This window comes from Poecilia mexicana, unplaced genomic scaffold (genome assembly GCF_051168715.1).
Source record: "Poecilia mexicana isolate PSO_F unplaced genomic scaffold, ASM5116871v1 scaffold_9, whole genome shotgun sequence".
In the NCBI taxonomy this organism is placed as follows: Eukaryota; Metazoa; Chordata; class Actinopteri; order Cyprinodontiformes; family Poeciliidae; genus Poecilia; species Poecilia mexicana.
This window is the reverse complement of record NW_028263378.1, coordinates 20,244,582-20,270,231: the sequence shown is the minus strand read 5'-3', so window position 1 is coordinate 20,270,231 and position 25,650 is coordinate 20,244,582. Positions and strand designations below refer to the sequence as shown.

The 25,650-nt window shown below is 41.4% G+C and overlaps 1 protein-coding gene across 1 annotated transcript in view; it reads left to right on the top strand.

Annotated features, from left to right (window-relative positions):
- LOC106926926 (multiple C2 and transmembrane domain-containing protein 1-like) overlaps positions 1–25,650 on the top strand; it is a 148,093-nt gene that overhangs the window by 86,761 nt on the left and 35,682 nt on the right. Inside the window, exons 12-17 of the mRNA XM_088008955.1 lie at positions 313–415; positions 1,038–1,139; positions 1,607–1,681; positions 4,109–4,228; positions 12,299–12,415; positions 24,982–25,038. Coding sequence (XP_087865081.1) covers positions 313–415; positions 1,038–1,139; positions 1,607–1,681; positions 4,109–4,228; positions 12,299–12,415; positions 24,982–25,038 — 574 coding nt within the window. The remainder of the gene's footprint in view (positions 1–312; positions 416–1,037; positions 1,140–1,606; positions 1,682–4,108; positions 4,229–12,298; positions 12,416–24,981; positions 25,039–25,650) is intronic.

Genomic DNA, 25,650 nt, shown 5'->3' with positions numbered 1-25,650 from the left:
ATTCATATACTTAAAATAAAAGTAAATAAATAAATAGATACATTTTGCTGCTGTGCAACATAATATAATTTTTATTAATATAATTTAAAAAAATATATATTAAACATGATTTTTTGATTATTATTATTATTATTATTATTATTATTATTATTATTATTATTGTTATTATTATATAGGTGTGCTATTTCTTGTGATGTTGGATATGCTGGATTATTATATAGGCTCTTTCCTCATCCTTCCTGTAAGTCTGTGAGATGAAACCGCCTCTGCACCATTTGAGTCTTATGTCCCCCGTCTTTGTGTGTGGTCCAGCAACGTCAAGGACATCCACTCGGTGCTTGAGGTTACCGTTTACGACGAGGACCGGGACAGAAGTGCCGACTTCCTTGGGAAAGTGGCTATCCCTTTGCTAAATGTGAGTCAAAGGCAAGATTTCTGTTTGTGTTTCTTTTTTTTCCCTCCTCCCTCGGGGATAATAGAGAGAGAACATACAGCGGAGGAACAGAGAGAATAAAAACAGAGTGGGATATAAAAAGCAGAGGTTATTTTTGCAACTCCGCTGATGACACTTATTATTTCTCAAAGTAAAAAAAAAAAAAAAAAAAAAAAAAAAAAAAGTTGACAGGAAGCAGAAATAAATGGAAGAGCTGAGTAAAAGGAAAGGTATAGATTGATAGCTGAGAGGATATAAAGTTAGTGGATGAGAGACGAGACGAAAATGACGCTGATAGACAGAAAGATCCGACTTGGAGGTGAAAGAAGACTGTCTCTTATATCTGGTAAAAATATAGCTAGCCCGTGAAAGAAGTGTGCGGGTCGTATATCTGCGCTTTGCTGTAACAGTGTGATTCCCCAGGATAGTTAATTTCTGTTTGACAGAGCCGAGCTGCAGTGGGTAATGAACAGGTACTTGTCAGAGTTGCCACAGTTGTTTTGGGTTCCCTGTCAGCGCCAGCAGCTGGGGTTCAAAGGTGGCCCGGGGAGCCGATTCAGCCGGGTATTGCCAGACAGACGCCTGTCATGTCCCTCTCCCACAGATCCAAAATGGAGAACGCAAAGCCTACGTCTTGAAAAGCAAGGAGCTGACAGGGCCAACAAAAGGGGTCATCTTTCTCGAAATAGACGTGATTTTTAATGCTGTAAGTCTTTCTTTTGCTTTTTTTTTTGAGTCTCCTCCCTGTTTTTCTTTTTTACCTCCTACCCCTTATTATCCTCTCACTCTCATCCTCTTCTTGTTTTCCCCACCATTTGCCCCCTTCTATGCTGCTGCTGTCTTTATTCTGTTTGTCCCCCTCCCCCCCCCCTTTCCCTCCCTCATTTCTATCTCATCCGTCGTCCCTCGTCCTCGTTTTGGCTTTAATTATCGAAGACTCCCTCTCAGCAGCCTTTGTTAGCCCATTCACCGTCGCCGTGTGTGTTCTACAGCGGCCATCTTACAGCTCTGTCTCCTGCTCTCCCTCTCTTTCTCTCTAGCCTCTGACACGAGGCACGCTCTAAATGCATGTGCTGCTATGCTGTCTCAGCGCTCAGTACCTTGGAAATAATCAAGATATTTCTCCTCGTTATCACATTTGTGAGACTTTGTGCTTGTTGCTGTATCGTCCAGGTGAAGGCTGGTCTCAGGACGTTGACTCCCGTCGAACAAAAGTACATCGAGGAGGAGCCTAAAGTGTCCAAACAGGTACATCTGCAGCTGATGTTTATCATCTGCCACACCTCCTCTTCCTCCTTTATCTGCCTCCTTCCAACTGACTCCCCATTTTGCTTAAACGTCTAAAGCAGAAACTAACAACACCGCTGAGTGGCATCCTGTAAAGCGCAACAACTGTGTAGGCAAGATACAACAGGATGATTGAAGGAAAAACAGCATTTGTTTTTTTTTTTGTTGTGTTTTTTTTTTCCTCCTCCCTCTTCTCCCCCCTTTTTCTCATCTCCTTCCCCTCGTATCCACTCTGAATGGTGAATAGAAATGTCAAGCTGTCAGCTCTGGGGTGCATAAGTAGATTGGCCATCCTTATAGTTGGCCCTCTTTGCCACTGCTGCTTTGCACTTCATTGTCACGCTGCTCAGTGTGGCGGCACCACAAAGGGATGAATGGTAGGGGCTGGCCCGCATCAGATGTGTCATATGAGTGACCGTTCGGGCTCAGCAGTCAATGTTACGCCACGCACAGTCGAGCGCGGCCCCGGGCCTCGTCCCGACGCAGCACAGCGCGCATCCTCTTTGTAACCCCTCCATCCCTCCTGCCCCCAGCCTCACTGTCTCTGCCTCCTCTGCTGCTCCCTTCTCCCGGCTCACTTTTGCTGCTCTGCCTCTCTTCCCCATCTTCATTTCACCCCTGACTCACGGAGAGGACCCATGTCAGCGTCTCTCAATGATGATGTCACTGGCTGGTTTGGAGGGACTGCCCCTTGAGGGCTCTTTTATACGGCAGCAGCTCCCCTGCTGCTGCTGCGTTCACGCACGGCAAAAAAAAAAAAAAAGGGGGGGGGAGAAGAAACATGTTCCATCTTCAAAACTCATAAACGTAGTATTGATATTGGACTCAATTTATATAAATAACCCAGTTTTTAAGTGCTTTCCATAACTAAAGAGTGCGTTCAATATGAAGTACTTTTCAAAGCCTCGAACTTTTTCACATTTTACGACATTTCAATCACAAACTTAAAAGTGTTTTATTGGGATTTTATAAAACAGACCGACACAGAGGAGTGCATATTTGTAGGAAAAAAAGAGAGTTATATGTTTTAGCTAATTAAAAAATCTGAAAATAAGGAACTCTTTTTCTCTAGCACCCCTAACTAAAGTCCAGTAGAACCATTGACCCACGAATGCCACTTTATTCTTATATCAAGCCCACCTGTGTATCATTTTATCTAATATAAATTCTGTGAAATTCATTAACATTAAAGACAAATGAAGACATCACAGTGATCAGGGACAATATTGTTGAGAAGTTTAAAGCAGAAATGGTTATAACATCGTACAAAACATGTAAAGAATATGACTCAACTGGAATCGTGCCAAAGCATGGCTGTCAAATTGGCACCGCAAAAGTAAAAATCAGAGAAGGAGCCAGTAGTCCCATGGCAGCTCTGGAGGATCTGCAGAAATAAAGAGCTCATCAGAGAGATCTCAGTTACAGGAGAACTGTTAGTCCTGCACTTCTTAAATCTGGCCTTTTATCATGGAAAATGGCCTAGTTGAATACAAAGGCAATTACCTCACGATTATACACAGTTTGTGTTTGGTTTGTAACAGAAAATTGCATTGAGATGACTCAGAAGTTTGTGCTTGAAATGACAAAAAGTGGAAAACGATTCTGGGGGTATGAATACTTTTGAAGGGCACTGACACATGAAAATGTAAGCATTCTTATCAAGGAACGTCTTGACTTCATGACTGAAAATAAGTTGCGATGTCAACTGTCTGGTTAGCCTCGACCTTATTTTGGCTTTAAGAAATTACACATTTCTATGTTTTTAAGAACAAAATTCCTTTGAAAAAAAAAAAACAACAAAAAAACAAAACAACCTAGGTATTTTTTTCATTGAGGTATTTGGAAAGGCAGGATCTCCTTTGGGAACAATTTCTCCTGCCGGTGACCTGATTGGGTAATTTCCTGTCCTTGCGTCTGTTACGCTATTCCCTAAATGGCTGCAAACCCAGGACGATGGCAGCAGCTCTACTTGTCTTTACAAGCACACCGACACATGGAGCACAGAGAGGTTTGGATGTGCCACTGGATGACATAAGGAAGCAGAATTGCGTTGAATCTAAATCTTATCCAGACATGAATTAAAAACGTTGAACCACACCTCTGTAATCCTGTGTGCTACTAGGCAAAGCCGTAGATCACCGAGAGCATCAGTGTCATTTTTTTTTTTTTTCAGCTTCATTTTCTCTCCCACCAAGTGTTATTACCTGCCAGCTTGTTTAAACGTTTTATGCAACGTTCACGATGAAATGATAAACTGTCTAAATAACAGTCTGCTCTTTTCCTTTTTATGGCTCATTTTCAACACGAGACTTCATTTGTCTTAAGACGTTTTTTTTTTTGTTTTTTTTTTTTGTTTTTTTTTTTTGCGTGTGTGTTGCTTTTCTTCAGATGCTTTTGCGCAACTTCAACCGAGTCAGACGCTGCATCATGTTCCTGATCAACACAGGCTGCTACATCAACAGCTGCTTCGAATGGGAATCTCCGCAGAGAAGCATCTGTGCTTTTGTGGTAGGTGTGGGAGCACCTGCGGTTGCACTTTTTTTTTTTTTTTATATATATATATACGCCGAACACACACACACACACACACACACGCACACACACAAACACACACACACACACAGCAGAGGAACAAGCAGGGTTGTTCTCAGATGTACTTGGGATCATTTCTGCAGTGATTAGACTTTGCAGCTTGAAATGATCTTTTGTTAGACTCTCGTGTCCATCTGCAGAGCAAACACAACTACAAGCAGTTCCTGCACATGAAAAGGGGACGACTTCTCTCCTCTTGTTTAATCAGTGCACTCCCACGTCTCTTTTGCTCTCCTCTGTCATCTGCGTCTGGTATTAAAAGGTGAAGCTTAATTGGACAGCAGAGCTATCAAGAGAGGACATCCTACTGCAGGGCGCAGTCAGAGGCTGCTTTGAAGTTTCTATCCTAAAAGATGACAGAGCAGGCATTTAGTCCTGTCTGCTTTATGTCCACTGACTTAAGTAGCTACAGGACAGGTGGGCCTAACCTGACCTGGCCCTTTACCATGGGAGCACTAAGTGTCTCCATTGCAGACATTAGCTCCATTTGGCCATTTGACACCAGCTTAATATTCACTGAGGCTGTATGTGTGTGTGTTTGTACAACAGGTCACACTGTCATCACAGGAGTTGGGTCAGAAGAGACGTAGTATTGATCAGTTAACGTTTTCCATTATATTCTGTGTGTGTGTGTGTGTGTGTGTGCGTGTGTGTGCGTGTGTGTGTGTGTGTGTGCGTGTGTGTGTGTGTGTGTGTGTGTGTGTGTGTGTGTGTGTGTGGGTCTGGAATGCATGTTTGCATTTCATTTCAGAGATTCAGGGGTGTCACATTTTCTGGGTAATTTTTAAAGTTCTGACCTCCCGATTTTAGCTCTTTCTCTTTTAGTATTATGAATATGAATTTTTCTTCTTTCAACATAAATTTAAAATTGAAAAGTCATATTTAAAAAAAAAAAATCTAGAAGTACAGTAAAATCGTGCAGGTTGCCAGACAGACGTATCTGTGCAAATAGAACAAACTAAAGAGATATATTATCTTTGTTCTGCACAGAGTGAAATGACTGTTTGCCATAATCACTACTTATTCAATCATTTCAAAATAATGTCCAAATTATTATTTGTAAAGAAAAAAGCTCTTATTTACTATTGATCGTCAAATCCTTCAGTCGTTTATTGTAACCAACCAGGAGCTCTAGGCGAGATTTCTGTAATCGAGATAGCAGTTGGTCTTCCACTGCTGTGCAGCTAAGATGGATATCCTTATTTTTAAAAAACATACTCAGCGATTAAACTGTTGACATTTTATACTGTTTTTTTTTGCCTGTTATACAAGTGGCTAGCACAATTAGCGCATACCTACCACCACAATGTGTGTTTTCCCTGTACAGTAAATAGACCTTAAATGTTCTGACATTTCTAAAAGTTTCCTTATATTTCCTAACGGATAGAATTTTGCTTGTAAACATTACCTTCCTGCTTTCTGCTGAATTTTCTGCGTCTTGGCAGCTTGAATAAATGGAAGATACATTTTCTTCATAGAGTGTCTCGTCGGTTTTTTTGCAATTGCTGATAATAATTGAATTTACGTCTTCTTCACACAGCTGCAACTTGCACACTGAAGAGGGTTGTCAGAGTGACATCATTGCACTTGGTATTGTGAAAAATGGCGGAATAATTTGTTTCAAACCATAATTTATATATTATTTCCTTTGGACTTGCCATTATTCTTTTTCACTTGTAAGTGAAAGGGGCAAATAAGCAGGTCAGACACAAAAAATGATTTAAAAAAATATGAAAATCAGTCTTATTTATATGATTAAATGATAGGAAAGGGTACACCCGTGAAGCTGTTCAGCCTTCAAACATGCACTTTGTAATGCAAGGTGCACAACATTCCGGATTAACAGCTCAGACTATTCTTATTGTGCTCTCTTTATACCCAGAGTGTTCAGATGATGACAAAGGGTGTATCTAGGCCAAGGACAAAGTGTTTTACAGTTTATAGTAATTCTGAAATTTAGGTGTCGTTGTGCACACCCCCCCCCAACCCCCTCTCCCTCCTCTTCCTCCTTCCCAGCTCCACCCCTACCCTTTAGGGAGTCTGCTAGCGTAGGAGTGTGCACTTAGCTAAAAGCATTGGAGTATTTAGGGCCTCTTCTCAACACAGGTATTCCCTCCCTCTCCCTTCATTCCTTCATCTCATTTCTTCCTTACTTTGAGAGGCCTCTTAATCACTTCACTCATCTCTTTAAGTGGGTTTTTATGGGGGGCCATCTGGCCAAGGTGGTGCATTCATGAAGGTGTGCTGCTGCTGCTGCTGCTGCTGCTGCTGCGTGCGATTATGTCCATGTGTGTGTGCGCACACATGTGCGTTCCTGCCTGCAGACAGATGTTACGCCTAACTTTCTGTGGGCAATTTAGTCTCAGAACTTACAAATGTGCGCACTTTATCAGACTCCAGCAAGCCTGAGGGGGGGATATATTTGAGACTTTTTTGTTATTTTTTTTTTTTTTTGTCTGAGGTTTTTTTAGAAGTACATCAAAATGCAGTTGTCATAACATGTCACAGCAGAACACTCCCTCCCCACAGGAAAAAGAAAAAAAAAAAAGTTTAAATTTCGCTTCATGGTTTCTTGCTCTCCTTCTGCCCAATCCTGAAATGCCAGCCGCATGTACACATCACCCATTAGTGCCAGCTGTGATTAGTGTGTGTTTTGTGTGCATGTGTGAGAAAGAGAGATACCGCATAGTCTCACATGGAGCCTTTCACTCTCTCTCTCTCACACCCACACTGCTGTCATCCACCCATCCCGACAGTGAATCAGCCACCGTGGCAGCTTTGCCTGAGGCGTTGGCACAATGGACGCTACTGGAGTTACCTCCTGTCCTGCATGATGGGTGGTGTCTTTGTGTGCGTATGTGTCTGTGGATGGTGTCTCCATTCCTTGTCTCGGGGTTAAGCGTCTGCTTCCGTTCTCCACACCTGCGAGCCGAGTATCTCTCCCTCCTATCCGCCCGTCCATCCATCCTTCCAATGCCCGTTCTCCTTTATCTCCCAACACCTCCTCCCCTCCACCCCCTCTTCCCCTCCTCTTCGCCATGCCTTGCAGAAAGTTGAGGCCATTGTCGGGCCGAGCGGTGTTGGGTTCTCTTCTCCCGCTGCTGCCAGCTCTCCCCCGCGGCCCCTGCAAGACAAGGCTGTTATTGCCCGAGGGACCACAGGCCTCGGCGGCTCTTCCTCCAAACAAATTTGCTGTAACTTTATCTGCAATTGGGCCCTGAATTGGGAGCAAATAGAGGCAGCTTTGTGAAGCTCAGGGAAGGGCGAGGGCAGCGAGCTGGGGGTTGTTGGGGAGGCAGGGGAAATGATACCAGGCTCTTTTATGTCAGGCAAAGTAGGACTCTTATCAGGAAGAGAGCCCAGACAAGGGAGCTACTTCTAGAGGAAACTGGAGCACCTATCACCTGCTTTGCATTTAGATAAAAATTCACCCAGCTGAAATAAAAAAAAGAGGGGTGGAAAAAAAAAAGCAAAAAAAAAAAAAAAAAAAAAAAAAGCAAAGACAGGTACAGAAGCAACCATTCGAGTGTCTACGTGTGTTTGCACATGTCTGGTTGTGACGCTGCAGCAGCGAGCGGCACACACCAACCACTCTGGGTCTCTTTAAATTGCTCCTTTGACTTCTCTTCAAAGAGCCTCTATAACTTTTAAAAGTTTTAAAGTCGGGGGTTCGTCTTTGCCCACAGCAAGGGACAGCTTTGAAAGATATACTTTCACATTTTTGCTGCTTGCTTGATTCGCGGAAAAAAAAAAAAAAAAGAATGATAGTTGGAATATTGTGACGTGACTGACAGAGAATACCAAGTCAGGGTTTAATCACCAGAGATAAAGACTCAACAGAAAATGAGACCTTTTTGTTAGAGAGTCAACGGATCAATACGTCTAACAGGTGCCGTTGAAGACTTTTCTTTCGAAGGACATATGCTTTGTTTTATTTCACCATGTTCTAACAAGATTGGACGGATTTTCTTTTTATTAGATCAACACAAATTACACTTTATTCTGCTGCTGAGCAGCAGGGGGCAGTCTAGCACCGCCAAATAAAGGGTCTGGTCACAAGCAGGACAACCCACTCCACCACCACCTCCCCACCGCCACCCTTTCTTCATGTTCGCCCGAACTTAACAGGACTTCGAGTTGCTGTCTGGCAACACTTAGTGCCAGCATGGATATTGATGTAAGAGAGATAAAGGGGGAACTCTGAAATCCAAACTTCAGTTTCAGTCCACTGAGACTGAGCAGGGGGAAAGTTAGCCTGGTGTGTGGTTAATGTAAGCCAAAGCACTGAATATTACCCTCCCACAGTGCTGCTGCAGAAAGCCGTCAGGACGCGGGCTCTGTTTTCGAACCAGAAACGAAACTTTTAAAATCCCCACACTGAGCACTGAGAATGCATTAGTTTGACTTTTTGTTTCCCTAATGTTTTCAATAAAGATTCCTCTCTTGTTGTTTTTCAAATAATAATAATAATAATAATAATATAAAAACAAAGAAGCACAAAAGATCAGAACCGAAATCAAATCCAACTCTAAAGACATGACAAAATATATTAATATTTTAGGGTATGAATATTTGTGCTAAAATGTAACAAGAAAAGACACTGTGGTTTTACTTTAATACGTCTGTTTTAATTATTTGAGCCATTTGATTTTCAGATTGTTCTCAGATGTTAAGTTTGCCCAGTTCAAATTCGGGCTCTAACTGCTGTTAAACTATTTTAGCAGATTTGACAGTGACAAAAAAAAAAAAGTCCTTTTCTCTGTGTTTTTATGACAAAATGATACTTTTGTTCTGAGCATTTTACAAAGCATTGCACTAAACGATACACTGTTTAATGATTAGACTTGTTGGCTGAAGGTAAAACACTGCTCTTTTTATTCCTGACGTGCTTTTAATCGCCCGCCACTATTTCTGTTTGTCTTGGTGATAAAATCAAATGTCCATCTATGAAACAAAATACACAAGAAATACATAGTAAATTTTGATGATCTTGAAAATAAAATAGAAAAATAGCTATTTTTAATTATGACTAAAATCAAAATTAATTTTCATAGATCCAAAGCAAGACTACTTACATATATGTTTATGAGTATAGAAACACATTAATGGAAAATAATAATTAAAAAACAGCAAAAGAAACAAGCCTTGGAAGTTTACAAACCTCTACCATGAAAATTCAGTAGCATAGGTGAAAACAAGAACAATGCGAGCCCAGCATCCTTTGCGTGCGCGCGTGTGTGTGTGTGTGTGTGTTTTTGTGTGTGTATCCTTATATCCAGTACTAGTCATAATCATATGGGTTTTTGGACCACACAGAGTAATCTACCAATGATTTCCATAGTCTACATCTGGAACTTCACTCACAATCTTCCTCCACTTTTTCCATTTGATCCAGTGTGTTTTTGTAGTTGTCCCCCCCTCCCCCAACCCCCCTCCGTCTTTCTCTGGTCACTGACATCCACAGCAGGCGCTCCTTCCCACTCCCATCTCTCCAGGCGAAGCGCTTCCTATCTTGTGTGGCGAGCGGCAGCAAGCAGTGGGGGGGGGGTTGACGGCGGTGGCTGCGATTGCCTAGTCCTGGTGGAAAGGTCCAGGTACCGCAGGGCCCCCAGTGTCCAGCCGGTGGGCACAAAGACGACGCAGGGGCCAGCCGCCGCTGAGCCCGGGTGTCCGGTTTCCCTAGCTGCCAGTCAAAACTTCGCCTTCAGCCGCGTTACGAACAGACGAGAAAGGGGGATGACAAGTTAAACAACCCCAGGCAGATAAAGAAAAAAAAACAAAAACATTAAAAACAAAGAAGAGCATAAAATGAAAAAAAAAATTGAGGATTATTATAAACATCTTCTGAATGTAGAATTAATTTTCCCAGCTAGTGATTAGATAACCAGGAAATATATTTACACAGCAGGATGTGTACGGTATATTTTTAACAGTGAACTTAAAAGGAGCGACTGTGGATCTGCATAAAGATGTTTGCTGTTATTTATAGAATCTACAAGAATAGGTTTTAAAAGGAGCGAGCTGCTTTGTTTGTTCAACCGAAGTCAAGTTTTAGCACCTCGACGGCACATTGTTTTGTCAGAGATTATTTCAGAGTTTATTACTGTTACGGAGCATAATAATCTGACTGCAGATGGGTTTGAAAGTAAGTTTGCGAGAAGTATGCAAGTATTTTCGAAGAGTTTTTCCTGTAGGAGATTATTTTTTTTCTATTCTCTCACTGTGGTAAATGTTTTTAGGATGTAGGAAGAAGAAGTTGTTTTGCCTTTTGCTATACAAATAATCAATTATTAAAATGTGTGTTTCTCCTGCACAGCTGTTTAAGAACAAATCTCTGTGTGTGTGTGTGTGGGGGGGGGGGGGGGGGTTGAGCCTGAGAGAGACTGCGTGTGATTTCAAGACTTTTGGGAGATTTTCTAAGCTGCAGCAACCAAAACCCACTCAGGTTTATTTAAAGTAGTAATTGAAACTTAGAGAAAAATTTATGACGTGCTGGACATTTTTAATGTTTAATTTAGTTTATTATTTTTCATTCTGGCTATTCAGGGTCTTTTAGTCAATTTTGCATGAAGGTTTTTTATGTATGTATGTATAAAGTTTGGATGAGAGCCATTCAAACTTTTCTGAATAAGACTAGTTTGCCACGGCACACAGAGTGCCTTTTTTTTTTTTTTTTTTTTTTTACTATTCAGTACTCAACCAAATCAGCGAAGAAACTGCTGTTGAACCACATATTCAGATTAACCTTCGGCTACAAGAGCAACGAAGAGCTTCCAAACAATCGCACGCACACTCAGAAATAAACCAACGTGATTGTAATAACCTTCCCCTTTCCACTTGTGAACAGTGTTATTCTACAAATAGAATGGATTAATTGCAACACAGACCAATAAATCTGCTTTATATAGTAATAGTCTCAATTTTACCAGTCTTGAAAGTTTCCTGCCAAAGCTGATTGCTAAACGGAGATGCATTTCTACGCAGAGTAATTAATTTCAAATCTTTATTTTTTATTTTTTATTTTTTTTGCTCCTTATTGTGAAATAATGGATTTGTTGTACTTAAATTTGATAAATATGTTTGGCTAGAGGACATTAGGCATTAGGCACGGCTTGCGTTTTCAGCGTTCGGTTATAATTGCCGCCAAGATTTTATCAGTCGTGAGAAATCTCTGCGCGCTTTAAACATGATACTATTTGAAAGGATAAATATGCTTTTGTGTCTGTTTGTCTCTGACGGATGTTGTTCCCACACAATAACCCATCTCAGTTTTTTTTTTTAAAGCAACAATTGAAACAAAGCTGCCTCACTATTCGCACAATACTGCTTAAAAATATCAAACCATGAGCATTTGCAATTTAACTTTCCCACAGATATCTCCTCCAACGGCTGCAGAAATCTGTTGTTGGAGGCTGAAGGAGCCTTACAAAAACCAGAATACCGGGTTTAGGGAAAGGTTCAATTTCAGATGGTGCTCTTCTTGTTTGGTGATGAGAGGGGAGGTGTAGGGGTTATGGTTTTGGCAGATAGGTGCAGTGGAGGTTAGAGACGGGGCATATGAGTCTTTTGGAGCAGCAGAAGAGGGTATTGGGGCTTGGAGTGACAGGGTTAGGGACTCGGGGTGTGCGGGGTCATATTCTGGAGTTTGGGGTTGAGCTCGAAAGGGTCAGCTTTGATGAGCTGCGTCTGAAATGGTACACGACCTCGGGCTGTTGGATGATTGGCACGAAGGGAAGAGGCTATGGCGGCTCAAACTCGTCCTCCTTCCTGAACTGCAGACCAACACATCTCCGTGGGGCCAAGATGTTAGGATCTCGGCTCCTATTGCCTTTATTCCATCTTCCGTTTTGTTTCCACGCAATTGTGTATTATCACCAATCGCACATGCAGCCACCTCAAAGCAATCAACAGTGCGGGCTATTAAATGTTTGCGTTCCCAATCTACACTCTCCTCATTTTTTTTGTTTCCCTTTTCTCTTCCGACAGATTTTCACCATTGTTGTCTGGAACTTTGAGCTTTATATGATTCCTCTTGCTTTGCTTCTGCCGTTGGCCTGGAACTACATTCTCATCGCGTCGGGGAAGGATACGAGGCAAGACGTCGTGAGTAAACCTCTGCTCTGTTCGGAACTGTTCCGCCTTTCTTTTGTCCGTGATTCAAAAAGAAAAAAAATATGTTTTTTTTTTTTATCAAGACATCACAATTCCTTTCATACTTCACATTTGCTGACAGCACATATATATCTTAACTGTACACAGCTACCATTCATTGAATGTGGATATTAGTTACATGATTATAACTATAATCAGTGCAGATGTACAGATGCAACCAACAAACATTTCTTTAGAGATTTTAGAGCTCATCTTTTTAAATAAACGTCACTTCCAAACTCTGAATTTATTTGTATGTTTCTTAAACGCGTCTGCCTGTTTTTGTTAATGAAAAACCCAGTTTTGGCAAACAAGGAGCTTGCATTTCTCCACCGCATCCCACATTTCTCTCTTTGCCTTCTTTGAGTCAAAGAGACGACAGAAATAATAGGCTGTCACCTTGAGCTATGTTACGCCACTTACCTGGTAGTATATTTATTTTATTCATTTTATTTTTTTTTTTATCTCTTATACCAATTAAATGATGTCAAAGCAATGTCATGGAGAAACAGACATGTTTTAATCATGGCCAGGCACATTTGGAGAGCAGAGAGTGAAAACGAGTGAGAGAGCCGGACTATGGGGTGAGCTTGAACAATGAAGTGATTAATTTTAATAAGTGCCTTCTTCCAAGACTCAGTCGGAAATAACCCGTTAACAGACTTCAGTTTCTTTCTTTTTTCTTTTTTTTTCTTTTTTTTTTAACGTCCTTGCCTTCTGTATGTATATTTATCTCTTCTTAAGGAATCTTTGGATTAGATTGGATTGAATTTTGGAAGCCCGTATTAAATTCTGTCATTATATTAAACCAAATCTAATAGCTGTCGGCCATTGTAATTTCATACATAACAGTGGAATTAGATTTGAACAGAACATGTCATACACCACATAGCTATAAGTCTTTGGAGATCATCTCTGTTTCAAAGCCTCTGACACTTTAAAAAGTGATATTAAATCGAGAAAAAATTAGCCAGATGCAATTTTTACATATCTTGATAATAGCCTTTCAACATAATTTATAGTTTTTTTTAGTTCACATTCAAATAAGAAAATGCTCCCTTGCAAATAAATTTGCACAGATATAACAATGAGACCTAAATATAAGCAGGTTGTTTTTCTTACCTGTAGATGGCGACATTGCTTGACAAATTAAATACATGTAACCTTGCAAAAAAAAAGAGTAAGTTCCCCTCTCCTTTAGAGAAATGCAGCCTGATGAATTTGATTCCTACATGCTTTACTCTACACATCTTAAGTAAAATGAGGCAAAAGTTTATAGATACACTTTAATTCACTCGCAATGGCGAACTATTAATACTTTCCTTAAAGTAGGAAAAATATCTGCCACCAGCTCTTAGCTACACATTTTTTAGTCCCATTCCATTTTTCTGTTACAGTATTTTTTGTGTGTGGTTATCCTGAAGATTTGTGGTTATATTTTACTTTGAAACTTTATTGTCAACACATTCAGATTGTTGGAGATTCAGAGGACTCTCTGTCCCTCCCTCTAACTCAAGCCATCAAGGTTGTACTTTCTTGTGCTGCGAAAAATTCATAACTGACTCCCCTTCTGTTTAATCTCTTGTATGAGTAGTGAGTCAGATAAACGCTGTTGTGTGGCGGGGTCCGGAAATTGCTTAAACGTACATATAGGCTACGTTGGCGCTGGAGTGTCGATGCAGACTTTTTGCGGCGAAGGGAGGGTCGAGAAGCTTGGAGACAGAGTTGGAGTAAAACTACTTTGGAAAAGTGAGAACGCCCTAACATTGAATTATGCTGTATGTGCTCTCTGTGAACGTTTAGGTTAATCTGTTATACAATTCTCGCAAATATTGTTTACTGTGGTCCTTTTTTTTTTTTTTGCTGACTGAAGTACTTTTGTTTATTTCCTTTTATTCAGAAATAATAATGTAGCTCCAAGAAAAGTGTTGATTACATCTAATTGCAAAAAACTCTACAGATGCTTTGACACGTGTGCTTCATATGTGTTGGATAACAATGAATTGTATTGTTATCCAAAACCAAATACAACAAAAATGCTTTATGTGTCCTAGGTAAAAGCGGATGCACATTTGTGTCTACTCTCTGATTATCGAAATACATGAAGGTTTGGTTTTGCATGGCTCTCACTGCTCCTCTGTGTTTTGGTGCCTGGATGTGGGGGTGTTGGAGGTATCAATGAGGGCTGATGGGGGGCTTGCTCATGTCTCTCTCACACCTTCATAAAGAAAGAAATTCCCAATTCTATTTATTTGCACATGTGCCTAAAAGCATGTGCAGACACCCACACACACACGTAGACATAAAAGACACAGTGATACGTACACACCAGATTGATGTGAAATGTGAATTACATTTGCTACCTGAGTATACACTTGAATTTTGGTGCAGTTCATACATTTAGCTCATATCTTTTTCTTTCATTTCATTTTCTTTCTCTGTAACTTGCATTTTGTTTTGTTTCACTGTTGATGTCGTTTCTGTGGCTCCGTCTGCCGTCTTTGCGTCCTTACACTTGTTGTGACCTGTCCATTTTGTTGCCATTAAGTCTACAGCATTAATTATGCAACAAGAGGGATATCTAGTTTTCCCACTTTTGTAGATGCGATTTGACCTGACACTGCTAGGCAAACAGACCCACCAATGATGTTTTACCTCATATTACCAGAACAAGACAGACGCATAAAAAGGAAATGCGTGAAGATTATTTTCTCTTAGCTCAGTTTCTTGTCTGCCAAGACTTGAACATACTGTAAAAGTAGAGTTTATTGAGTTCATTCCTAAATTCGTGTTGAACTCACACTTTATATGCAAAGTATCATCTCAGTCATGTCCCTGTTTGGTTTCCCTCTTCCAGTTTTTGGAGAGCAGAACATATGGTGGAGGATTGATCCCACTTAGAGCATAAAATATCTGTGGTTCTTTGCTTCCTTTTCCTGGTTTCCCTCTTCCGAGTCTTTATTAAGCTAAAGTGGTGGTGGACTCACTGCTTTCCTCCTGCTCTTGGCAGAGAACCGACCAGAACAAACTAGGAAAAAGGAGAATAAGGCCTTCTAATTACCTTTAACAACACACTAAATTAAAGCATTGTGCAAAGCTGAGCAAGGGTCAGTATCCGGTGCACTTCGGTTTTCCAGCAGTCTGGGGTGAGGGTAATGCCAAAGGAATCTCTGCTGAGCTCACTCTCAGGCAAAAGGGCAAAGAGAGAGAAAGTCAAGGAAAAAGGAGAGAAAACTGAAAACAAACATACGTACACTCGAGTCAAGACTTCTCGAAGAATTGGCCATTTTTCACCTGAAAGGTCCGACGTGCAGAACCTTTCTCTTTTCCTACACTGCAGCAACAAGTCCATCGGCCTGTCTGCTGCAAGAAAACAAAGTGTTCTCAACATGTAGCAATTCATAATTCAGGGTCACTGACTGTTGTGTGGCTACATGCTGCTTTGTAAACAGATCCCAGATCAGCACCTCTTACCCTAGCCCCAACCTTGACCAGAACCTGCTTAGCAGTCAGAACGTCCTTAAAACAGCGATTAAAGGAGGCACTGCACCAGTGAGGTCTCCGACCTCTTCTCTTATCTTGTAGCACTCTGACCCGAAGATGCTGATTCTTTAACACCGTTAGCTGACCTGTGTGTGATAGTGGACCATGCTCTATGAAACAAACAAGAGGATTGTGTGTGTGCTTTCAAATCTATGTAAAATAAGCTTCCATTTTGTCATTCCAAACCTGATGATGGATTATCAGTAAACTTGTCAACATTCGTGACGTGTCCCTTCTTCTGGGAGGTGGACTTGAATTTTAATGGCATGCATGTATTCCCGCTGTCATTTGGAGATTAAAATGTTACATTGTGTAGCCAATGGATGTAATCCACTACGGCATTGGCAGATTTCTGGAAGGAGGGGAACGTTACAAGACTGAACTTCCTATATTTTGTCTTGATACAACAATAAAGCCAACATATTTTACTCAGAAGTCATATTTGTAACCTTAGTGTACAGCTTTGATGCAACGCAGCTTTGGGTGTGTTGGAGCCAGATACCCTAGATAGTGAAAATGCATTTATATAATTAGCTAATGAGTATTGCAGCCCAAGTACTTACCGTAATTGTAATATTTTTATTGTTCCATTTTTTTTTTCTTGAAAATGTTAAACTTACAATATATTGTGCCGTCCTATCTCAGAACAAAACAAAGTAGGGCATACTTGTGAAGAGAAAGGATATGTGGTTTTCAAAGTCTTGTCATAAGTAATTAAAAATTGTGGCTCTTTTTCAGTATTCATCCTGTTTTCATCCAGCTTTGAGTCTTTTAGACTTCGTCTCCACTGGCTTTGATCAAGGCTTTTCCACATTTTTCTTTGCTAGAATGCCTCGTACTTGGTTTAACTTCAGTATCCCCACAGCGTGATACTGTCATCACCACGCTCTGTTTTGGTGGTTTCAGGGTAAATGACCTTTTTAGGTGAGCAGCTTAGTAGGTTTTGGAGTTGTGGCATGCCTGTCTACTTTCAGGTGATGGATTGAACAGTGAGATGATCAGACTTTTGTATTTTGAGTTAGCCCTGCTTCGAGTGCCGTAACAACTTTATCCCTGCTCTGCGTTGCGTGTCATCCTGGTCATCTTGGTTTTTGTTCACTTCATGTCGTCAACCGAACCTCTGAGGTCATCACAAAGCAGCTGGATTAAGACTGAGCTGATGTCTCTTTATATATTAGGTGAGTTCTGAAAGCAGCTAACTTTGGTAGAAATCATATGACGTGAGAATTTCCCCCCAAAGCCTCTCAGTCATGCGCTACTCTGTTGATCTATCGCATAAAGTCCATAGAAGTTTGTGGTTATAACATCACTTAATGTTACAGAGGTCAAGGGTTATGAATGCATATTTACTGGCAGGGTTTTGTAGTAATCTTTCCGAAGAGCGACAGGCACCGCGGGGACGCTTCCCAACACATATCCCTCCTCTCTGTTCTCTTGGCCCAGAAAGGCCCTTACCAGATGTTGTAAAGGTGTTAGTTTGAGGGCAGGCTGTTGCAGAGGGTACATATGGAACATGGTGATGTCTCTTTCCGCCACAGGATGACGGGCAATTAGGCCTCGTCACACTGGAGGGCCATCCTCTTTATCCCATGCTTCAGACCATTACATTGATTCACCCAATGGATCTGCCAGCCCATTACGGAAGAGGAGACCTTAATGGCCCGGAGATACTTCACACTTAGAAACGTGCCTTCGGTGGAGAGAAAGCTAACTACTTTCAATCCACTCCACATCCTAAGTATTTACATGTAAGTGCTATTTTGTAGAAAAGTACATTTGTTTGATTATAACAGAGAAGCACAATTGTTTAAAAAGGATTTTTAAGTAATTGAATTCCAGTAGTTATTGTTATTTCATGTTGATTTTGGATCGTGCAACGTCATCCACGCAACTGCACATAATGTGTTAAAATAATATGATGATCATGTTTTTTCTGAGATGGGCGTGATATCCAATTTTATTTAACCGTTTAAATTTCCAGGCCGATACTTCACTGCAGTTTTTGTATCTTCTATTTTCCTCACGATTTTGCATCTCAAACAGCTTCCCTGTGCCTCTGAACATCCTGAGCCTTGACATCTGCCCTCATTAAGGGGGATGCAGAAACACAGGTAGAGGAGAGTAAATATCAGGAAAACTGGAAGAAGAAGGAAACTCCTGCCTATTATACCACATCTCTCCTCTAAGAAGTCACACCCTCACTTTTCCCCATAAGAACACAACTCTGGAAAGACAAGGAGAATGAGAAGAGGAGATGGAGTGGGAGCAGGAGACGGAAAAAGACAGAGAAGCTTTTTCTGAGAGAGAGAGAGAGAGAGAGAGAGAGAGAGAGACACGAGACAGAGGCAGCGAAGGAAGCAGTGGTGGATGGCAGGCACTCCTCCGTGTGGAGTCAGACATGGCAGTTGGTGACAGGTGACAAAATCAAAAGGTCATGTCACTTTTAACTGGGAGCGCCTGTGCCCCGCTGATTTCCCCCGTGCCGCCCCGGCATCAGCACCGCTCATCTCTGCTCCTCTCGCTGCCTCTCCGTCTCTGCTAAACTGGCAGATAGGATGGCAGGCTGGCAGGCAGAAAGACAGGCAACGGGCAGAGTTTGAAGCGGGACGGGAGCATCAGGGACGCCAATGCAGAATCCTCCCTGTCTGCCTTTTCATCATGTTGCCTTCTCCCCTCCCCCGTTTGTCTAACTCTCTTCATCACACTGAACCTTTGGAAGTATCTGTGCTCTTTGCAAACAACGTCAACAGTTCAGGGTCTATGCCTAAGTGCTTGTTGTTGTTTTGTCTGTGTGGCACATCCTCTGTTGCTGCTTGTGAGCGTCTCGGTTTAAATCTTGAGCTGAAGTTTATAGACGCGTGAAGTCGGGTGCGGGGGGGACGAACTGAAAATCAAATAAGGCCACCTCTTTTAACCCCTTTGGGCAAATGATAAAGTTTAAGACTTTAAAGTTGTCCACAAAAAGATTGCTAGATGAGCATCAATATAGGAATCAAGTACATTTTGACCTGCCTGTTTTGATTTTCCTTTAGTAATTATAATATGGGAAGAGAGAAGAACAGCATCGACAATAGTGTTTTCACAGCTTTTCCTCCAAGAGCAGAACTTAATTATTTATATAGAGAGTAGAAGCAATGTCCCGTGTGTGAGAAAGCACTTGTTGTAAAATAGGATTTTACTCTGTCAAAAGGTAACATGGCTAAAGGCATGGCTGATATATACAGCCGTCTTTAGCAGCTTGTCTTAGCAATTTCCACAGATAATCTGGGTGGAAATACTCTAGTATTTATTACAGCAGTGTCTCTGAGTCCGCTGAATTCTAGATATTGTAGATCGCTCCCTGACCGGTGAGGCTTGCAAAAGGCTGCCTCCGTTTCTAAACCCAGGATGTAAGATAAACAGAGGTTTAAAGCTCCAAACAATGAAACAGAGCAACTTTGGTGTATTTCTGTCATCTGCAATGATTCTCACTCTCCCTTACAGCCTGAATGAACTGCTGATGTGCCTCAAAACGTCATAGTGATTTTCAGTTTCCCTTTTATGCGAGTTTCTCAAGATATCTCTGGCTTCCCAGCCAAGAATCCACTTCCTGTAATAAAGAAGAAGTTTTTTACTACTAAAAAGTAACTAACTTAACTAATTGCAAATTGATAGCGTGCAATCACTATTCTGAAAAAGGTCGATTGTTTTACTTTCTGAGCAGCAGGTCGTTGGTTTCTCAGTGCATTTCTAGTTGTAATGTCATCTTTCTTTAATAGTTGGCTGCTTAATCTATGAAATATTTGAAACAAGCGCTAACAATATAGCAATAACATATTCATTTACAGAAACTCATATCTTTGCCAATGTGGTTTTCCATTTCTGAATATATAGCTACCCTTATTACCCCCTACCACCAGCCTGCAGCTCCAGTAGCACCACAGCCTCAACCCTATCTAGCCCCCCCACTGGGTGAGCCCTGGCTCGGGGAGTGCAGAAGGAAGGGCCCCCCTCTGAGGGCCATGGCTCTGACAGCTTGTGAAGCCCCCCCCCATGTGAGTCGGCCTGGCTCAGTCTTATCAGACGCACAGCCCTCCGCTAGTCTGCAGAAACTGTAGTGTAGGCAATGCACACGTGCACGCACGCATACACACACACACACACTCATGGACAGTGCATACCAAGCAGGGCCTTGAGATCCCCCAGCCAGCCACCACGCCAAGCCTCAGCAGCTGGAGAGGTTAAAACCCCCCTACATATCAAAGAGGAAAAACAGCAGGAGGACGGAAGGAAGGAGGGATATAGGAATGGGAGAAAAAAAAAAAAAAGAAGGGAAAAAGTATATCTTCGTGTTCACCTGGATGTCTGCCTCCGCGTCAATTCCCCCTGCGGCTGTCATTGAGAAGGTGAGGAGGGGAAGGAGTGGAACTCCGTCTGGCCGGGGAGGAGAACGAGATGCGTGCTCGGAGGTGTTCCTGAGCTGATGTTGCTACTAGTTCAGGTTGTACAATTTTACTTTCCCTTTTCCTGAGCTGCTGTAAGCACTTGGTTCATTGATCCAAACAGGTTATGCTCAGTTTAGATTCAAGGAAATTGATTTACTGAAATCGCAGTTGTTTTTCTTCACCGAGTGTCTTTTAACTTATGTGTAAGTCCACACAGGGCTACGACATGAAAAAAAAAATGTGGCTAGTATTATTTAGATGAGCGGTGACCTGCAAAAATACCCATACCCCCCCTCTGTCATGTAGCACAACAAATTTCAATGTATTTTATTGGGATTTAATGTTTCTACACATACAGATCTGAAAAGTGCGTCGTGCAGTTTTGTTCAGCCACCTTTACTCTGATACCTCCCAATAAAATCTAGTTTGCTTGTTGTCAATAGTTGTTATTACTGGATGAGTAAACAGTGTCAACTTGTGTGTGTTGTGTATTTCCTGAATGAGTACAGATGTTCTGACGGGCATCAAAGGTTGGTTACAGAAGTTTAGTGAAGAAATAGCTTTACGAAGATTATGGAGCACAGCAGACAGTGCAAAGGAGGATCTGAAAGCAGGGTTAGCTAATAAAGTGACTTCACAAGCATTGAACATGCCATGATGTACTGTTCAATCCATCATGAGGATGGCAAGAAAGCATCTCTTCAGCAATGAATCAGGTCAAAGTGGAGGGGAAGATGTATGGGCTGAAATTTCAGACAATCCTAGGAAAAAATCCTGTTGCAAAAAAAAAAAACTAATTAGGAATGGGATGGAGGTGCACTGGTCAGCAGAGCAGTTATACTGAACATACAGCCAGAGGATTGGTTAAACCAAACCATATGCATGTGTCAAAGTCCTAACCTAAATTAGACTGAGAATATGTGCAAAGACTTGAAACCTAATATTCACAAACTGTCCCCAGGCAGTATGACCTCTCAAGCTATTTTGCAAAGAAGAAAAGGTAAAAAGAAAATTCCAAGATGTGAGAAGTTGATATAGACATACTCTGAAAGAACTGCAGCTGTGATTACAGAGAAGGGTGGTTCTGTAAAGTATCGACGGTGTGGGGCTGATTATGAATGCATGCCACACAATTTTTAAAGCTTTTATCATTTTTCATCATTGTCTTATTAAAACACACTGAACTTTATTGTTGCTAAGCTCCAGTGTGTGAAAAACGTCGACATACAGTGAGCACTGTTGAGTCATGTGTTCTCCAGTCACAAAAGGACAGCGATAGCCCTCTGCAACCTTGAGCCCATCGTCTCTGTCCATAAAAACACACTAGGGGTGCTGTTGCACTGTTGATGGCATGCAAGAAGGTACCTAAAAGGCAGCTGCTGAAAATATATATATATTTTTTTGCACTGCTTATTCACAACCAAATCTTGTAATTTACAGTTAATGCTTATATGTACAGAAGGTTTTGCTGTGGTGTGTCTTCGATTTTTCTTTCTACTATAACTAAGATTATGCACATACAAACACACATGCATTAGAGGTATTAGAGGCACATATTTATTTCCAGTGAGCAGACGTAATAGGAGATGCAATGATTGAAAACAATCCTTGTCATGCTGCATGGCTTCTACTCCAACCCAGCTTCTTGGCTCTAAACCTGGGCCAAATAGATACATTTACACATTCAGAGCCATTAAAATTCTCAATGTCACTGTATTCACTTACATTATCAGCCTCTAATCTATGTGTTTATGGGGCACAGTGTAATACCCGGCATCATCCTTGTATTATTTCTATTGGTCTGAATATGGTAATCTTCGGCTTGGTATATGTTGAACTGACTGGAGCAGCTCTGCGGGGCAACGCGATCCCGTCGACAGTGAGGCTTTTGGATGCCAGCGCAGCGTAATGATAGTTATTCAAACAACATTATAATGGAGGGATAAGCAGGCGAATAAAAAAAAAAAAAACACCAAATAGATCTTAAAAAGACGAAAGGAAGCAGACAAGAAGAGAGGAATTCAAAGAATGAATAAAAGATATTTGAAATTCATCAGCGGTGGTAATTTATATCCTCCCTCACTGAAACTCCAGTGCGCGCGTTTAGCCGTGGCAATCTTCAGGGCAGATGACATGCTCCGTGTCGCTTTATTTATTAATTTTACACTGTGTCTCATTGCAGGAAACATGACTTCTATCTGTAACCAGAGGCAATAGAAGGGAGCGAGCGGAGCAGAGAGCAGAGGGAGACAAACGACTCTATCATTCTCCCTGTCTCTGTAGGTCATGCTTCTCCAGCTAGCTCACGCTTATTCCTTTGTTTAAAGTTCGGAACATGTGCCAGGCGTGCCCTGGTAAAACCCTCTGTGTGGAGGACTCTATAATGCCGCCGTGCTGGCATGCGTGAATAGATTCGAGGGGAATTGTGATGTCTTTTTAAACAGTTATAGTTCATTTGTTTGGAAATGCCACGAGGCTTTCATTTTACAGACTTGTGTAAACATCTTTCGTCTTTGCCGAGTGCAAGAATTTCTCTTTCTGGTGTTGGGATAATGTGGTGCTCGGGTGTATTCTGTGTCAATAAAGAGACTCAAATGTGAACAGTTTGTGCTTATTTGTCTGGAGGATGATGGAGTTCACAGCCGGAGTAACCACTTCCTCCTCTTGTCAGTGAAAAATGTGGAGTTTTGTTCATACATGCACAACTCTTTACCCAAGTGATTCAGAGCTATTGATAGAACACACTCACAAACACTCACGCTATTGATTCTACCCTTTCAACTCTGCTGTTCTGAACTCCTCTTTGTTTGTGTGGGAAGCTGCATTTACATAAGAGGCTTATGTCAGCCGCTGCACAGTTTCCCCCCGTATTCCAGTGAAAAACAAAAAGGACAAAGGCCATTGTCTTGTTAAGTAATGCTTTTTGGATGACTCCAAAGTAGTTTGTGCTGTATCTGGAGGTGGGAAGGGTTGTGGTGAAGTCGGGGCCTGATGAAAGTTAACAGGGAGTTTGGGACTCCGTAACACAACGCTTGGCAGAGAGCAGATACATTCTGGGGTTGACCACTGTGTTTGACTCATAATATCAGTGTTTGCTGATGTACATTTGAAGCAAGAGTGTGGCCTCGTAACTGCGATGTTTGACTGACAGAAAGAGGGTGAATAAGGTTCAGCAATGACCCATGCTTTTCAGACGCTGAAATTAGGAATGCCCACAAAGACAAGTAGGCCTCGTCTGTGTCATTGAACACTAATTGTCAAAATGCCCCAGGGCGGAGTATGAATCTACATCCTGTGGCAGACCTCTCCGTTTTGTTTCTGGAAAAATCAGGTGCGAAATGAACAAAACTAGAAAAATAACTGGAGCGAAATGACGTGCAGCCTCCAAAGTATAGCCGTTGTGTTAGCTTTATTGAATAGCCAACATAACTTTGCTAAAAACGCAAAGTAAAAAATTAGGCCTTTTTTTTTATTTTTACTGTTCTTATTGGTATTGAAAATAGCCGGCTTTCAGGATTTTGTTTTCATCAGCAACAACTTTCTCGTCAAAGGATGTTGTAGCTTCAGAAACCTGGCTGTTCACAGATCACAAAGAAACAGGATTTTTTTTTTAGCTTCTAAGCACAAGTCACGAGTCAGTCAAGCTAAAAATGACGTGCTTTTCTTCACCAAACATTTTATTGATACGTCTGTTGTTATGTTTTGCATATCCAAACTCTAGTATAGATATTAAAGTCAGAATTTTGTTCATTTGAATGCCTCTTGATGTGAACGTAAAACTTCTGCTGCTTAATAACTTTTTATTATTAAGCAGCTGTGTTGTGCTACACAGCGGTTGCTGTTCTGAAAGTGTGCAAATGTGATTGTGTTTTAAGGCGAGTAATTTTTCTTCTTGTTGTACAGAGTGTCTCGTGGTGTCTTGGGGCTTCAGAGCGACACCGGCTCCGGTTTTATCGGTCGTGCTTCACTGAAGCAAATAGTTGCCGTTCTTTGTGACTTTCTCTCTGGGCTCAGGACTCGTTTCCCTCTTTTTTTCTCTCGCAGAGCATCTTTTTTGCAAGAACATGAAAGCAGTGAAGTAGGTCGACGTACTGAAAGTAGAGGTGGAGTTTGCGGACCAACGCAAAAGGTTAAGGAGTTCAGCAGACACTTTTTTTTTGTCCCCTCCCAGCAAGAATGTTGTGTCATCTGAATTTTATTTTATTTTTGCAATGTAATTTATGTAGTTGAATAGACTTTAATCTTCTGTCCTTTGAAATTCAAAGTCAGAGCATTCGCTTGCACTTCCAGAAGTGACATGTTTGAACAACACAATGGTTCTAAAATTAAATTTCTACTTCTGAAGACTGATGACTTTTTAGCACCCATAAATCCAGTAGTTGAGCTATCTGCAGGCTCTCCATACTCATTAACAAATTCTAGGCAGACGTAAGCATAACCAATCAGCTTTAATGTCCCTCTTTGGCCATTGAGATTGTGTTTATCTGATATTTATCTAATGTTTTTAATGCCTCTTTGTCCTCGTTTTTCTCATTCCACTGCATCTGTCAGCAAGCTGTGGAGGACCTGCTGGAAGATGAGGATGAGGATTTTGACAAAGATGACAAGGTAATTATTTCTCATGTCTGGGAAGCACCCACACACACACACACACACACACACACACACACACACACACACACACACACACACACACACAGATCGCCTCAGGAGAGGTTGACACTGCTTCACAGACCAGAAACACATACAGACTAACAAAATGACTGCTTCATCCCCTCCCGTCTCCTCCTCCTGTTCAGTTATTCTCACCGCCTGAGGCACAAACACATGTTCACAGATTGTACAACCTTTTAACCTTTTCTAAGTTTTCTCTTTGGGTAAATGCATGTCTCATTCCTCACCTTTCCACTTTGTAGTTTGTTTTATTTTGGTCTCCTGAAGTGGTTGGTGCGCTCTCCTTAGATTTTCCCTTCCTGCATTTCTGTGTTAAATTTGCATTTAAAAACATTAAGCTTCACAACCTTCTTTCTGGGAACACGCACCTATTTAAAGTGCTTAGTTAGCTTTTTAGGTCCGTTCTCTGTGCCTTTATGTTGCAGTAAAACAGCATCTGTCCTTGTCCAGACAATATCAGGTAACAACAGGTGGCTGCTTTACGGCCTCCGCTCGTTACACTGTAGGAGCAGCTACTGAAACAAATGCCACTGGATAGGACCTGAA